We start from the raw sequence: 17199 nt of genomic DNA, 5'->3' as shown, positions 1-17199 counted from the left end.
GTGTGTATCGAATCATCCTCTCAGACCCCAAGCATACGACACTTGCAAGATTTCCTTTGAGAATTTCAACGCTATCCTTCCTTATTCAAACATCCTCCTCGCGCGATGAAGCCTGGTTTTTGAAATCCTTTCAAAAAATCCCGTTCGCTCCGATCGCGGCGTGTGAATTCATGATGAGGATGATGATGATGATGGTGGCGGATTTTGGATTTTGGATCTCTCACATTGTTCTCACCACCCCAATTGATCATTGCATCGCTTCGGAAAATTAAAATTCTTGTGTCTCTTTCTCCACAATAAAAAAAAATGATTAAAAAGGCTTCTGTGGTTGTTGCATCTTCTCCTCCTCCTCCTCATAAAGGACGAGAAGAAATTCCCTCCTTGTCCTCTCTTCAGAGAGAAGGAGATGAAAATCAGACACCACCACCACAACTTGGGGTGGATAATCCGTTTGAAAAGAACAAACAAGAGAGAGCAGAAAATAGCCACCCTCAACATTCGGAAGAACATGATCTCTCTCCAGGTTCATCTCATCGGAATGAAGATGGTGCTGCAGTAGGTGATAAATCTCCTGTGAATGAAACGAAACGACAAAAACAAGGTAGGTTGATATCATATTGTTGTTGTTATTCGGTTTCTTTTGATACAAAATGTCATTTGAAAGTAGCTCCAAAAGAAGAACGAAAATTTGATGACTCTGATTCTGATTTATCAAGTGGTGATCCTACTACGAAACATAATATTTTGAGATCAACCAGTCTTCGTAAAGCATATAAAAATTTAAAACAACAGGAAAAGGAAGAATTTGATTTGGTCCAGTCAGATGCCAGTCAATCTGAAAGCGAGTCAGGAAATATTCCGTCACACAGAAATCTTGTCACTCCTCACGTACCAGGAAAATCATTGTTGAAAACTCCAAAAGTAATGATCCAAAAACAAGAGACAATTAGTCAAAAAGATAGATTGGTGTGTATCACAAGACCATCCATTCTATCACGAGACAGTGGAAATCAGCTCTCATACAAAGGTTTTTTGAATTTGGCAATAATTATTCTTGTCGGTAAGTCTCATGGTTATGTGTGAAAATTCCTCTTGGTGACACTTTTCAAGTGAGTCATTTGCGTCTAGTTTTGATTAACTTTAAAAAGTATGGAATTTTACTGAACACACACGTTTACGTTATGAATTTTTTGACTGCTCCTTCCAATGGGTTTCCTGTGATAGTAATGTTTGCTGCTGTGAATATTTGGACTTTAATTGCTTTTGGTATTGAAAAATTAATTGCCAGGTACATTCGTGGCAAATTTTATACCTTGACTAGAAACGGAGAATTGACCACAAAGAAAAAGTCATTGTGGCGACAAGTTCTCAGACAAGCGAGTCTTGTTTCGTTCTGTTGCTATTTTGTATTGACTACGACCTTGCTTGGAGTTTACTTGGGCTTTGTTTGGATTTATCAACCACATCCTGTATCTGGAATGATGTTGGTGACTTTAATGACCATTGTTTTCCTCAAATTGACATCCTATGGAGTTGTGAATGATCATTTGAGAGAACGTATGTGGGAAAGGAAGGCACAACAATTAAAGACAGTAGAAAACACATCCACTCCTTTTTCGAACAGATCCATTCCATGGCTCAAGCAATACCCTGATAACATTTCTCTGAAAGATATATTTTACTTTATGTTGGCTCCAACTCTGGTCTATGAGGAAGCATTCCCAAGGACAAAGAGTATTCGATTCAAAGTTGTTCTCTATGATTTATTGGAATTGGTGGCATGTACTTTTGTGATGGTCTTCCTTGTCGAGCAATATGTGTTGCCACTGATTGAGAATTCTTTGGAACCAATGAGAGAACGAGAATATTGGCGTATTCTCGAGAGATTGTTGAAATTGACTGTTCCTAATATTGTTATTTGGGTCATTGGTTTTTATATTGTTTTCCATTTGAGCTTGAACATTATGGGAGAGTTATTGAAGTTTGGAGACCGATTGTTTTATTTGGATTGGTGGAATTGTACAGATTTGAGCTACTTTTGGAGAACATGGAATTTGCCTGTACATAAGGTAAGTGGATGACTTGACAACACTGATGTTTGAAATTTACTTGTTTTTAAACCATTCACACAAATAGTGGTTGGTATTGCATATCTATCTCCCACTTGTAAATAATGGATTCAGCCCTTCCATTGCAAGCTTTTGTGTCTTCTTTGTAAGCGCCGTATTCCATGAGCTAATTATTTCTATTCCTTTCCATACAGTTAAGGCATGGGCCTTCTCGGCCATGATGGTTCAAATGCCACTTTGCTTTTTGACAAAGAAATACTGCAAGGGAAGTCAAATTGGTAATGCTTTGTTTTGGTGTTCGTTTATGATTGGCCATTCCAATTCTGTTCTTGCGTTATATTATGATCATAATACATGATAGTAATAAAAGTAAATATGAGCAAATAATTGTTGATTCTTATTGGACTATAATAATTACTAAATAATGAATAGTTTTGTGACTGGAAAAGTTTATGAAAGGTTGAAGAGTTTTAAAAATTCGTCGAAAGAAATTAACCCATCTTTGTCACTGTCAACAAGGTTGAACAGTTGCCTTATCTCTTCATGATCCATTACAACTCCAATGCCTAATTTCGAAGATACCAATCGAAACTCATTTACAGACAGAAATCCATCCTTGTTGATGTCAAAAGTGGCAAACACCTCCCTCATGTCTTCTATGGAAGCTGCCTGATCAACCCAAGTACTTGGAGTAGATGAAGCACATTTAGGTAACGTGCTCTTGGACGATGATTCTTGTTTGTTCATTTCAAGAGCAGCAGAGGACCCAGGTAAGGGTGATTTTGCTCTAGAACCACCAAACAATTTTCTGAGTGAAAAACCAGTTTGTGTCGGAGGTTTTTTTGTGATTTGAGGAAGTTGTTGTTTTTCAGCTGTTTCATAACCTGTGGAGTGTCGTCTTTTGCTAGGTGAGATCGGAGAAGGAGATCTTGATCTTGGTGTTGTTCCATAATTATCATGCACCGCTAAAGAATTTCTCTTTGGAGGATTGTCTGTGATGGCAATAGATTTTCTTCGGGTTGGTAAGGCAATTCCAGTTTCCATTGATGGAGTTTTCATGAGAGAGCAAAATTCTTCAAATGATATGACTCCTTTCTTTGCTGTTTGAATCTCTGTCATAATTATATCCATATCGCTCAAAGTAACCGAATGACCTAATGAGGTCAAAGTATGATAGAGCTCGTCTCTTCCAATGAAGCCGTCCCCGTCTTTATCGAACAACTGAAATGTTTGCTGAAAAAGAATTTTCTCTGCCCGATATTGTATGATGGTGATCAAACCGATTAAGTCTTTAAGACGCTCACTTCTCAAACTTACCTTCCCCTGTTACTTTTGAGGTGAGGCTCATCGCCCTTGATGGTGATGATAAAGGTGAAAGCGTTCTCATTTTTTATGGTATCTTCTCAATCATACTAAGCCTGATCGAGATAAGGTTTTTTATTGCCATTCCTCGTCGTTTCGGACAACAGTTCTCGCAATAAAATTGCATAATAAGAAAAAGGTTCGCTAAATTTGCGTAGTGTTTTGAGTACTCAAACCGAATAAAGCGATGAGTGAATATATAAGGGTCATGCATTTTATTGGGTACTTCCTAACAGTGCAACACCACGCAACTTCCACTTGGACTTGTCCTCTACACAATTCAGTTCTACACTGAAAATATATGTCAAATCATTTCTAGTCTTGTTTCTGTAAACAGGACATGTGTAGGTATTTTTCTTCTTGTCTTTCTTTTGATCATCCTTTGTGGCTGCTGAGATGTGAATAACAGGAAGCTTAGTGTACAAAATTTTTGGTTGTGATTCTGCAAGACGAATATTCGTTCTATCCCAACCAGCACCCTCTAGATGCAATCCATGAATGTAAACACCTTCGCTTGGAGGTTCAATGACATCCTTTTCGTCCATTTTTGTGACTTCTGCCTTTAGGACTACATCATCGAGAGCCCATCCAGCGTGTGCTCTTGTTACTTCTTGCTGAACAGCAGTCAAGAAACCTTGAGGGTTATAGAAACCTGTTAGACGGAATGAGTTTGGTCTGCCTTCTGTCAACCACTTATATAATTGTTCATGTCTTGATTGAAGCTCAGAGAACCAAAGACCAATCGTTGGAGATTCCCAAGAGTATTTCTTCCAAATATCAGGTACTCTACCGTCGTAAATATTGTTCAAAATGTCAGATAAAGCAGCACTCATGATGATTGCACCATCGATAGCAAGTTTCAAGTTTTGAAGGTCTGTTCTAACCATGCTAATAAGTTTTTGGAGTCTGTCAATTTCTTGACTAAGGAAAACATTCAAAGAATTTCTGTCAAAACCTCCTTGTTTCTTAATTTCAAGGTCAACATGATCTCTCTTGAAGTCTGCAGGCATGTTCTTCAAGAATTCCTCAGCTTTCTTGAACACTGCATCTTCTCTTGTTTCTCCAGCAGCTCCAGAGCTTTCCTTTGGTTGAACATCTAGAATTGTTGAAAGAACACTCTTTGATTCCTCGGTACGGTACGTAATATCTGCATTAGGATGTAGACCAAACACTTCTGGATTGTCGATGGCAGGAATTTGTTTTTCAATGAAGTCCACGAATTGCTCTTTGTCAATTTCTTGTACCTTGTCTGCAACAAATGGAATGGTGTAACCATCGAAGAATTTGAATTCTAGCTTACTAACATCGGGAGACAGCCATTTTTCACCATATGTCTTGAAGAGAAGACGATCTCTTTCGTCAGTAATTTTACCACCATAGTGAACATCACAAATCATGTATCTAATCGTTGGCCAGCTAATTGTAGGTCCTTTCTTGATGTCATCACCAATTGAGGCAAAATGGTTCTGCAAGAACATCAGCGAAGCACTCAAGTCAGCAAAATTGAATTCATATGGAATATTCCACCCAAGATAACCGAATTTCTTTCTTTCAGAAACGATAGAGCTGAGGAAGCAAATAGTGTAGATGAGTGGCTTCCATTCTGGACGCTTAGAAGCATCAAGCATATCTTGAGTAACCCATTCGAAGGCGTTCTTCATACCAGCCTTAATGCCCACATCACCTTCCAATGTTAATTTGATGGACATTTGCAAAAGTCCGATTGGGAATTTTGGATGAGGTTCACTTGTCAACCAAATTCTAAAGTCTGGATGGATATTTTCAGCATTCTTGATCATGTCTTCAATTTGGCTGATGAACTTCAGTCCCAAGTGACAATTTTGTAAGAGAACCCAACTTCCATTAGCAAATCCAGTCTGTATGTATTCAGTTGCTCTTGGTTCTTGGCCTTGACCCATTGAAATTGCCAAAACATCCTTCTTTTGATTTCTTGCAAGACCTTCAATAGCAGAGGTTGGATCAGAACCAGGGCTCAATAAGCAAACAAATGGCGTCTTATTGTCACTTTCTTTCCAAACACTGTCCAAAGAAGTTGGAACAACATCTAGGTACTTCTGTCCCAAAGCAGATCTAATGTATTGCATTGCAGCGAGAATAGTTCTGTCTTCTCTGATTGAACGGATCAATAACAGTTTTTCGAATTCTGTCAAATTACTATATTCTGGTACCTTGGTCTCTTCTGGTTTTTCTTCATCATAGAACTTCTTCCACAACTTGTCGTTCTTATGGATCTTTTCAGGTAATTGCTTGAATGTTTCCAGGTTGAAAAGACTCATAACATTAAGCCATGCAATGTCTGGAAGCCAATCAACCTTTTGTCTAACCTTACTTAAATCTAACATGGCACCTCCTCTCAATAGAGTACTGAATTGATCGAATGGAAGCTTTCCTTCTCTCAATTGAATTTTACATGTCAATAACAATAGGAATAGGAATTTGTGTCTCTTGAACAAACCTCTACTGATGTATCTGTAAATGATGAATGTGCAAGTTTCCTTAATGTTATGAATTCTTTGAGAGGCTACTGGAGCTGGTGGAGCAGTTTTAATACCTCTATCAAACAAGTGCAAGAACTGATTCAGGGAGGTTTGATACATTGGATTGACCAGAGACATTTCGACAATTAAGAAGTAGAGAACACTTCCTCTAATAGCAACGTCTTCATACTCCATTCTGGCTTTGTTAATTCTCTCCTCAGTGTCCTTGGCATTATTTAATTTTTCTTTGATTTCTGCCGCAGCTTTCTTGGTTTGAGCCAAGACAGCAATCAATTCTTCGTCTTCAATTAGAGACTTGTCGGATTCTTCAGAGAGTTTTGAAAGAAGCTTGGCTTCAAGTTCTGCCATGATTTGTTGGTTATGATTAATGTCTTCTAAGATCTTTTCTCTTTGCTCTTCAAGCTCAGCCTTTTCTTGTTGGATAACATAACCAAGAAGTTGTTGCTCCAGACCCTTCATAGTAACAGTAAAGTCAATGACGTTACACTTGGCAAATAGTTCTGGGCTAAAGTTTGGATTCGCAATCTTTGTGGTGAGGAAAAGCTTAAAGCTGTCATCGTAGTCAATTGCCTTATCTTGAATAATTACTTGCTTTTGTTTTCCTTGAACAACGAATGACTTTTCCAGGAGTGGATCTAACATTGGGTCAATTTCTTCTTCCACATTTTCAATAATTAAAGGATAACCATTTGAAATTGCCTCTTCAAGAACATTTCTAAAGTACTTGTCGGTCAAACGAGCAATTCTGAGGTTGTGCTTTTCATACTTCTTCTTTAACCAAGCCAAACCTTGTCCTTGAGGATCAACCAACAGAGCCCATTTGGATGACTTTGTCAACATAATTGCATTTTGAATCGAGTGAGAGTCTGTTGGAAGGCCTTCAAGATTCCAAGCACCGATTTGAGCTTCAGTGGTAAGCAAATCAACAATCTTGTCCTTCTTTTCATCCTTGTCTTCCTCCGTTACAGGAATGTCTTTCTCTTTACAATCAGCATAGAAGCATTTTGAGAGAAGAATTTTACGGAATTCACTGTTGAAAGGTCCGCAGTATGAAATAAAAGCACATGCTAGAGCAACATCTCCTGTTAATTTCTTCAATCTATCGGCGAATTGATTCGATTGTTTGCTCCATCTTTCACTTTCTCCTCCAAGAGAACCAATCAAGCTGGTGGCTTGTTCCATAAATTTTCTTGTTCTTTCGGCATCTTCTTCCAAAGCTTCCTTTTTACGAGTTTCTTCTTCAAAGATTCTTTGCTTCTCCTCAAACTCTGCTACAATCTTGTTCAACTCTTCCATTTTCTTGTTAAGATGAGCAGTGGCAATGGCAAGTTTTTCTTCTGCTTCTCTTAATCGTTCTCTCTTCGGACGAACATCTTTTTCAACATTGTGATATTCAACCATCGCACGAACCCAAGTACACAAGTTTGATGCAGCAGATGATGACGATTTGATAACATCATACGTAAAGAAGCTGTAGTTGATGTAAGGCATAAGTAATTCTACAGTTTCATCCGTAATTTCGTCTTGCTTGAATTGTTGAATAGCCTTCAAGAAACCTGCATCTGCAGTCATCTTTTGTGCCTGAGCATACGAATCTTCAATGATTGGTCCAAGCTTTTCATCGTTCACAATCTTGACGTCATTAATTGGGAAACCTCTGAGAATAAGCACACCATCGAACACTGTCTTAATAGCTTGGGCAGGGACAGTGTATGCCTTAACTGTTTGAATATCTTTGGGTTGAATGGAAGCAACAGCTTTTTCAGCTCGCTCAAGTGCAGGTTTAGCCTTTTCCAAATCAGCCAAAGCTTCTTTTTTGCTTTGCTCGACGAGATTGTGTTCCTTTTCAATAATGTCCTTCTCTTTTTCAACCTCAGTCTTCTTTTCCAAGGTTTTAGCCTTACTTTCTGAAACCTGCTTCATAATTTCTTCAGCTTTGAGTTTAGCTTCTGCAAGTTTCTTTTCTTTGATCTTCAACTCAATTTGAAGCTTTTCGACGTCTTCTTTGGCATCATGAAGTTTAGAGAGACCCATGGCTACGTTCTTTGCCTCCTTATCAATTTCTGCATACTTGGCTTTGTAAACGTCCTTATACAGCTGAATGAAAGATAGATACGATTTTGGAGTAGTATGGACTGCTCTTCTGAATCTTTGGAAGTATTCTTGTGACACCTCATTAATTTTGTTGTGTACAGCAGCCATGTGCTTAATAAGGCTTTGCTTCACTTCAGGTGTACAATTAATCTTGTAGTCGTCCAAAAACTTCTTAGCAACACTGACAAGAGCTTCTTCAGGCCATGGGAAGAACCAGTTAACAGAACAACCGCTGATAAGAGCAGGGAATTTAAGTGCTCTGCTTCTGAACTTCTCACTAACGGGAGAGAAGCAAAGGCATATGTGCAAATTATCTCTGACTCTGTTAATGAAGAATCTATACAAATTGTCATATGTGTCGTTTCTTCCAATAGTTGTTGGGTATAATCGTTTGGCAACAAGTCTCAGATCGTTAATTATTGAATCAATTTCTTCCTTCATGAATAAACCGGAAACCTCACCTGAAGATAGGATACTATTGATGTATTCAAGGAATGTCTCATCCTTGATTTCATTATCGGTGAAAATGAATGTTACGGGCTTTCCTTGCAATCCTGCAATCTTGTATAGTTCTCTTAAATCTTCAAAGAAGTTGTTAGCATTATAAGTCTTGTGTAAGACAATTTGCTTAATCTCATATCCAGCAATGAATGAGGCCAATCTTGTCAGAGATTGTTTTCCTGATCCACCTACACCTACTAACAGAGCATTACCTCTTGGCATACTCAAAATTCTGGAAATACGAACGAGATGTTTAAGTGCCATGTCGAACAAAACTAAATCCAATTTCTTGATATGTTTTCTTTCGGCGTTGTAATTTTTCATGAAACCTTCCACTCTTTCTCTCAACGATTGAATAGATTCAATTGGTTCGTAAATCTTTGGAGCTTCTTCGACAACTTCATCAGTGTCTTCGTCAATAATAGGGTCTCTAAGGAAGTTAACGAAATAACCGAGTGGTAAATTAGCCATCTCTTTTCCAAAGTATTTTTCGGATAATGTGGTTACTGCTTCATCAAACCACAGTTTATCTTTTACATCGTTCAGTCTGTCAGAAAATACTCTTCCACATTCATGCTTCCATAAGCTCATCAAAATTTGTGGAGATTTGATAACCTCAGAGGGACAATGCATTAAACCTTGATAAACTCTGGACAAGTCTCTCAAGTTGAAAATATAGTGGAATTTCTTTGGTGTTGGAAGCATTTTCTCTTGAATCAATCTCCAGAATTCAATGGTTGCCGGAGTAATATTGTTCGAAATCTTCAAGATATCATCGCTAAATCTTGATGAATTATATCTTCCTCTGATAATTGAACCATAGATTTGGTCGATAGATGCAGCTGTTGGAAGAGTAATGTTCAAAATTGCGAAATGTCTCTTAAGTCGTTCAGGAATATCGTTTTTACCACCTCCTGGGTGAGACATTGCAGCGATGAATTGAAGATCTTCGATATGAATAAATTCTCCAATCTTGCTCAAACTATAAAATCCTTTTTCTTCAATAAGTTGTCTGACAATTTCATTTGTAACTTGATCACCCCAACTGTTAATCTCTGGCATGTTAATATCATCAATAAATACTACCATCTTCTTATTTTGAGGAGGACCATAAACTCTAAATCTTTTTTCAATATTATCTTGAATTGTAAATTGGAAAATATTGTGGGTTGTTGCAGAAGAAAAGTTGATCTTCTTGTACAACATAGTTTCAGGATCAAGGTTATACAAATAGTTTTCAATTGTAACAGTCTTTGCAGTACCGGAGCCACCTGTAAACAAAATATCTCTCTTTTGTTTTGCTAGAGTTTCAATAAGGAAGGTAGTTCGCACAGAGTCTGAAGTTGGAACATAGAGAGTACTGAACTCTAAGTGATCATTTTCAGGGTAAACCCATGGTGGAATTACGCTCTTCCAATTCTTCCATTTCTTTGTGGTAACATCAACAAAGAAGTCATATATTGTCTCATCATCAGCCATATCAGTAGGGAAGCTAGACGCTTTCGTCTTAATATAGTCACTGAAGAATTTTCTAGCCTTTGTTTCTAAAAGACCACCAATGGCCCATGCAAACGAAAACCAGAAAAGCATTTCAATATGAGGCTTCTCAAGCTTAGTTTCTCCGTTCTTGGAATGTTCTTGAATTAATTGAGTTATAATGCTGAAGCAAGTCATGACTTGATTGACACGAACGACGTTCATAACCTGTTTGAGCTCCTTCTTGATATAATCTAAACCGGCATCAATATGAGCCTGGAATAAGCTTCTTACAATTGCTGTTTCTTCTTCTTTGAAAGGAGGAACTGGTACTTCGTTACTTGGAATACTTTCATTGACTCTTCCTGAAAATCCCTTCAATCTTGACTCTAGGACAGGAGCCCATCCAAGAATTGATTCAGAAATGTAAATTTGACCTGCTCTTGAAACTGTAGCAGGAGATGCATTGTTAAGATTTTCAACTTCGAAGCACATCTTTACGTCAGGAGACATTGCAAGTCTGTCACCATTTGCCAAAGTCAGTAATTTGTTATCATCAAGCACAGTGTTCAAATTTTCAATCCAAATAGCATCTACTGGTCCGTCACAATTAATCCAGATGTGTTGTTTCTTTTGTTTGTTGGCTTGCTTCCAAAGATCTGAGAAAATACCATCTGTCCATTCATTTGCAATCACATCCAATTTACCAAACATTTGATTGGCAGTAATAGCTTTTGGATTCATTCTAAGTTGCTTGTATGGTTTTTCAGGATTTAGCACACTCAAAGTTTTCAATAACACAGAGTAACAAGCACTCTTACCAGAGCTGGCCGCACCGACAACCATGATACCGTGACGAACCAAGCAAGTTTCATACAATTGGATTACCTTTTCAACCCATGGAGTGTGGTTTTCAAAACCTGCTTGTTTGATTTGTATTTCAAGCTGCTTTTCCAATTCTGGGAAACGTCTCTTTTCTGGATTTATACCAGGGAATAAATCTTCGACAAGAGAATTAAACAAGGGAACGTCTTCAGCAACAAGCTTAGACGTATTCATGTCTCTTAGAGTTCTCATAAGTAAAAACGGTTCAGATTTTTCAGGATTTGAACGTTTAGTTTCTCCAGCAGTTCTCAAAACTGACAAGATATTTCTAAGACCAAAGTCATAATGAGGCTGTTTGGAAAGTTGTTGTTCGCACAATCTGTACAACACATCAAACTTCTTCGACAAGATATCATTCTTTTTGTATCCTGCAGCTGCAAGCTTGACTCTAATAATGATCTTTCTATCAGGAACCATCATTGCTACACCTCTAAACAAAACTTTAAGGTTTTCTGGAAGTTCTTGTCTTCCTTGGTAACCAGGATTCATGGTAATGAAAATGGCTGTCTTGTCATCTAATTTGCAGGGTTTACCATCAGTGAAGGTGAACTTCTTCTTACCATCTCTCATGGTCGATAAAATGGATTGAATTTGTTGAGCAACGACACTCAGCACTTCGAGTTCAATACGGTTGAATTCGTCGAAGTCACCCCAAGCACCACTTTGAGCTAAACCTCTAAAGATTTTACCCATAGCTCTGTAGTCCATTTGGTCACTACAATTGAACACTACCACGTATTTACCAAGAGTTCTACCTAGATCTTTGACCGTTTCTGTTTTACCGGTACCGGCCGGACCTGCTGGGGCACCTCCAAGTTTCAATCCGATTGCCTGAGCTAATGTAAGGTAACATCTGTCAGTGAGAGGTGTAATAACAAGTCTTTCCTTACATCCCAAATACTCAAAGCAATATTCTTGATCAATATCAGCAATAGACACAACGCACGTATCTTGATCTGGTTTCCAATAGAATCTAGCTTGTTTTTGCCAATCAAAGTTGCTCAGCTCTTTAACCTTATCTTTTACAAGCTCTGCGAAAACGTCCTTTTGGTGAACTTGGATGGTAATAAGCGTTTCAATCTTGGTTCTTTCGAGAGGAGTAAGTTCTCTGGTGGTTAAGGTTGTCAATTCACCTAAAATGCCATCAATTTTTTTCAAACTTTCATTCATTGCTCTCTTATCAGACTTTGCAGCCATAAGAGCAGTCTCACATTGAATAGTCCAAATAAATTGAATACCTAAAATGGCCACTTGAGCTGGATACTTCTCAATGAAACTAACAAGTGCTAAAGTAGAACATTCTTCTGCAGCATCTCGTACAATAAATCTCAGAGTTCTTTGCATTTCCTCTTCCAATTTCTGAAGCCAGTCTTCAACATTACCTGCTGCAACTACAGCGTCATTCAAAGGAACAACTTCTCCTTCAGGAGAGTGCATACTCAAAATCTTGTTGTCTTGTCTTGCATCAAATGTAATCTTGGCAATACTATCAAATATAGTAATTAAAGCAGGTTGAATTGCATGAGGATCTGAGGATTGAGACAAAATTTCAAGTAAGGCAGTATCAGAGTTGAAATAGAATCTTGGGAAGATGTCTCTTTTTTGTTCGAGATATCCAGCCAATGCTTTTTGACATTCCTCAAGACTGACTTTGAGAGCTGGTAACATTTTGAGCATTTCATTGTCATAACAGAATCTAATAACATTTGGTGTGGCGACTGCCTTTTGCATAATTTTAACCCAGTTCTTGTCGATGTGACTAAACTTCTTGTCCTCATGAGGAAGTTGGCGCTTGATGTCACCACTGGCAAAGACTGGTTCGAGATAAAGCCATTGAGATTGAACTTGTCTCCAAGCTTGAATATTTTCAGTGACTGATGTCAGCTTTTGCATCCAACCAGAGGCAAGTTCTCTGAATGGTTCAAGGTATTTCGATCCCATAATACCTCCCAAGTTCATTTGAGCCTCTTCTAATTGCTCCATTAATTCTTGGGTTTCTGTACCCTTCAATATGATTGGACCACGATGCTTATACTCTGCAAAAGAGAGCTCTCTATCTTTCCATTCTTCTGTGAGCTTTTTAAGCTTTTCTTCAATTTCTAATTCTTTACGAGCTGAATTACAAACATCTTCCACTTCTTCCTTACATTGTAATAAGTTAGCTTCGAGGATGTCCTTCAACTTAAATACCTCATCTTCTTTCTTAAACTTCTTCTTTGCCAAGTCCTCAATTTTCTCCCAGTGTCTTGCTCTCATAGCTGGATGTTTGAGTGACTCAAGCAAAGGTTGTAGCTCAAGGAAGTCTTCTATGGTTTTTTTCAAGTTTTCATAGGCTTCAATTCCCTTTGCTGCTTTCTTAAGAGAAGAACACTTGGTAGCAAACTTGTTAACTTCATCTGTAATAGCAGGGAAGTCAAGTTCTGACCATAGCAGCTCTCCATAACTTCCAACCTGCTTCTTAACTTTGATATATAAATCATACAAAGTGTCATACAACTTTAACATTTTCTTCATCTTGGTGAGTTCTGGATACTCCTGCTGAGGAAGTCCGAATAGCTTTTCTCCTTCTTTATACACCTCATATTTTCGCTCTCTTTCAGTAAACAATCTTTGGAACTTGTTCAATCGTTCTCTGGCCTCTTCTGGAGATATATCTGGAACCATTGGACCATTGGTTTGGAAATCTGCCCAAAATTGTGCAACATCTTGTTTGAAAATCTTTACCTCTGAAATAAGCTGAGTTTTAAAGCCATTTTGCACTTTTGAAACTGTTTCGTTAACCTTGCTTGCAAGTTTTGTTAACTTTTCCCATTTTGCTGTGAGGTCATGTGCTTCATCAAATTCTTCTTTTGGAACATTGACGTCATACTTTTTAAGTATTGAATATCTATCTAAAATCTTATTGAAGTGATATTCAATCATGGCCTCTCTCGATCTAACATCTTTTACTGTATCCATCACAAATCTTAAATCTTCAAGCGTGGTGATTTCGGGATGTAAGCTCTTTGTTGATTCATCAAAAAGCGTCAAATAATAATTGAGCTCTTCAGTAGCACTTTCATGTAAGTTGTTGGCATATTGTACCTTCCATTGTGTCACAAGTTGGAGCAAAGAATTTCTCAAGCTTTCTGCATCCAAAGTAAAAGGACCTGCAACGCTATTAGTTTGCATCGCATTAATTTGGCCATCTAAGACTGTATATTTGTTCAACTCCTTCTCGAAATCGTCAAGTGTTGGCTTCTTGTCAACACATCGGTCAACAAACTTCTTATATGCAACTTGTTTGTCTTCCTTCCAAAGATATCCATAAGTTTCGAATTTCGAAATAAAACTACCAATCTCCTTGGATAAGGCGTTTGCACTACCACTTAGAACCATTACGGTTTTAACAATCTCTCGGTCTTTGGAAATTTGTTTGTAAAAGTGAACATCTTGTTTGCACTTCCAAGGTTGAATGGCCTTAGTTGTTCCAAGAACTGACTGAATTAATCTGTCGAATGATTCTTGAATTTCGTTCAAGCTTGGTTTGAGAACAATTTCAGGAATGTTCAATTCTAAATTAATCTTGAAGAATGGATCACTGTGAGTATCTCGTTTTGTTCTCATTCTGAAGTTATGCAAAGAAGAAATCACTGATCGTGTGAGAGTTTCCAACAAAGTGGCGTGATAATGATCCTTGAGACCGACGATCAACTCGTCAGAAAGGACTTGCTTTGCTTCCTCGAACGGGAAGCTTAAAATCACTTCTACAATGTCATCCACTGCTCTTTCAATTTCTAAACTCTTGTTGTACAGTTGCTCTGAAATTTCTTTTGAGTGCTTGTCTTGTAAATCCACAATTTGATCAAGTGTGTGGTCGTTACTCTCTGGAATGTTGAAGAATGAGCAATTAGAAATGTCATCCAAATTCTTTTGGATTCTTCCATCAATGATGTCATTGATCTTCAATATGACATCCTCCAACTTTTCTAACGTCCTATTGATTCTCTTTAGATATACAGAAATGTTCATGGAAGTCCAAGAAAGAGTAGTCACGCCAGGTTCAATTCTTTTCTCTAACTCTTCAATGTGAGGTGCCAACAAAGGTTTTACATCATCTTTTACCATTGATAGTATCCTTAATCTCTCCTTTAGAACGAAAGAAAGCTCGTTGTAGTAGCCCTTGTATTTTTGCTCTTGAATCAATACAGTCTTAGCAGAATCTGGAATTTCAATTCCCAGTCTCATCAGCCACTTGCTCTCTCTGATGAGTTGGATGATTTCAATGTCAAAATTGACAAAAAGTCTGTCATCCAAACGAATTAAAAGTGTTGCCAATAAACCATCTTTTGCCTTTTCTGCATACTTCTTCCAGGCATCCAACCAGCTCGTTTCAAATTTAATAAGTCCCATTAATACCTTGTTATAAGTCTTAATAATTTTCTTAGATTCTTTGCTCTGCATGATTGTTGGAATTTGTTGGAACTTGGACATGGGCTCTTCAATTCTCCTCATTAATTGTCTGCACCATATCACTTTACCAGCTACTGGAGGAGCATTTCTAACTAAATTGGGTTTTGTCTTGTACTTTTCATATAACTTTTGGATATTTTCAAGTTGGAATCCATAGTTATGGAAAATAACAGTGTACTTATTTTCAAGCTCTGTTTGCAACGTTTCTCTCTTTAAAATAGTTTTAAACTTCTTCAACACTTCAAGAGCCTGTTCACTACTGGAAATATTTTCGAACCATGTATTGATGAACACTTGCAAGTATTGTTCAAGATGAACAACTTTCTTGTTGAAAGTCATGTACTCCTTATCGAACGCGTTTCTTTGATAGTCCAAAAGGTTTGCTGACTTTCTCTTCAATTCATCGACATAACCAAAAAATTGAGTAATAAGTTCATCCATTCCTTCAATGTTATTACTTCTAAGAGAATGGAATTGATCAATAGTTAAAAACAATTCAATAAGTGTGTCAATTCTTCTGCAGAAGAGTCTTAATTTACCAAAAATTTTCAACTCATCAAAGTCGAACTCTCTTCCTTTTTGTTGTTGAAGTTTGGCCTTCTCAGCAAAGTAGCAACCCTCATACTCTTCTTTTAACCTAATACAGGTTTTCAAACTAGTCAATAGCTCGTTTGTATCTTGATCCCACAAACGGCCATTTTTCTCAATATTGTATTTACAGTTTTGGATAATTTGGAGACTGATCTTGACCAAAAGTTTCTCCATCTTTTCTTTAGAACTATAATATTTAGCAATATTATACATCATGCTAATATTCTTGATTAAACTGGGGAGTATTTCGATTACATGTGAAGGAGGAGAGTTGTAAAGTGGATCAATGTACTTTTCAAGAGATGTGAGATATTTAACATTATCTTTGGCCTCATTGATTGCATCAGTTAGAGCAATATCACAATCTATCCACTCCTGAGGTGCTTGATATAATTTCAAAGCAGAAATAATTGCTTTGTATTCCTCTCTTTTCAATTGTTCCATCACACTATTTAGTCGAAGGAATCTGTTTTTCCAGTACTCAATTTCAGCTGTAGGACCTAGTTCATTATCCGTGGGTTTATTGTCGTCGATTACTCTCTGTATTTCCTGTACCCACATTTTCACCAAATTCTCATAATAACTCATCAAAGCGATGTTTTCTTTCGCTTCCTTGATGGCTGTGGGAGTGTTGGCAATGAGTTTATCTGTGGCTGGTCTAGTTAATGTTATAGTTGGCGATTTTGATGAAAGAGCCTCTCCTAGTTTATCCGAAAGTCTTTTAGTTGCATTCAACAACTCTTTGGTTTGTTCGGATGAAGATTTTCCCCAATTCATATCATCAGCACTGAACACAGGAATAAATACCTGGTCAATCACTGTGTGCAAATTGTCAATTACATTTCCATCGAGAACACCAGAAATGAGAACATCAACAAGTTGTGCTTCCTTCGAAGGAACCGGTTGATTTCCTCTTCTGATGAAATATAAAACTTTCTGAGTCTTGTGCGGAAGGTCCTGAGTGGACTTTAGCGAGAGTTGTGGTTCATTGTTTTTATCTGGCGGATTTTGAGAGAATAAAATGACTGGTGTTGCGGCATCCCCCTTCAGGAATGATTCCAGAATGTTCTCATTGTTGTCGAGAAGTTGTTGGATTTGGAGGGTCTTGACTTGAGGAAATGCCTCTTCGATTCTCTCAGAAATATATTTCGATCTGGCGTCCCTGATGACCATGATGGAATATTTTTTGTTGTAGTTTTATTTTGTATTCAATTTGTAAAAAAAACGCGGGAAAAATTTTGATCGAACTT

At 37.7% G+C, this 17199-nt stretch overlaps 3 protein-coding genes across 3 annotated transcripts; 1 reads left to right on the top strand and 2 right to left on the bottom strand.

Moving 5' to 3' along the window:
- Positions 1 to 306: 306 nt before the first annotated feature.
- On the top strand, positions 307 to 2427 carry FDP41_005433 (uncharacterized protein; the record flags this gene model as incomplete). Its single annotated transcript, XM_044708957.1, has 4 exons — positions 307 to 601; positions 668 to 1060; positions 1111 to 2069; positions 2137 to 2427. The coding sequence occupies 4 exons, from the start codon at positions 307 to 309 to the stop codon at positions 2425 to 2427; spliced, it is 1938 nt and encodes a 645-aa protein (XP_044560152.1).
- Positions 2428 to 2519: 92 nt separating this feature from the next.
- Positions 2520 to 3456, bottom strand: FDP41_005432 (uncharacterized protein; the record flags this gene model as incomplete). The annotated part of the gene is made up of 2 exons (XM_044708956.1): positions 2520 to 3319; positions 3387 to 3456. 2 exons carry the CDS (start codon positions 3454 to 3456, stop codon positions 2520 to 2522), a joined length of 870 nt encoding a protein of 289 aa, XP_044560151.1.
- A 190-nt stretch (positions 3457 to 3646) lies between these two features.
- On the bottom strand, positions 3647 to 17122 carry FDP41_005431 (uncharacterized protein; the record flags this gene model as incomplete). The annotated part of the gene is made up of 1 exon (XM_044708955.1): positions 3647 to 17122. The coding sequence occupies one exon, from the start codon at positions 17120 to 17122 to the stop codon at positions 3647 to 3649; it is 13476 nt and encodes a 4491-aa protein (XP_044560150.1).
- Between the last annotated feature and the right edge of the window lie 77 nt (positions 17123 to 17199).

This window comes from Naegleria fowleri, assembly GCF_008403515.1.
Source record: "Naegleria fowleri strain ATCC 30894 chromosome Unknown tig44, whole genome shotgun sequence".
Taxonomy (NCBI): domain Eukaryota; phylum Heterolobosea; class Eutetramitea; order Acrasida; family Naegleriidae; genus Naegleria; species Naegleria fowleri.
Note: the sequence above shows the minus strand (reverse complement) of the source record. Positions and strands in the feature narration are given on the sequence as shown.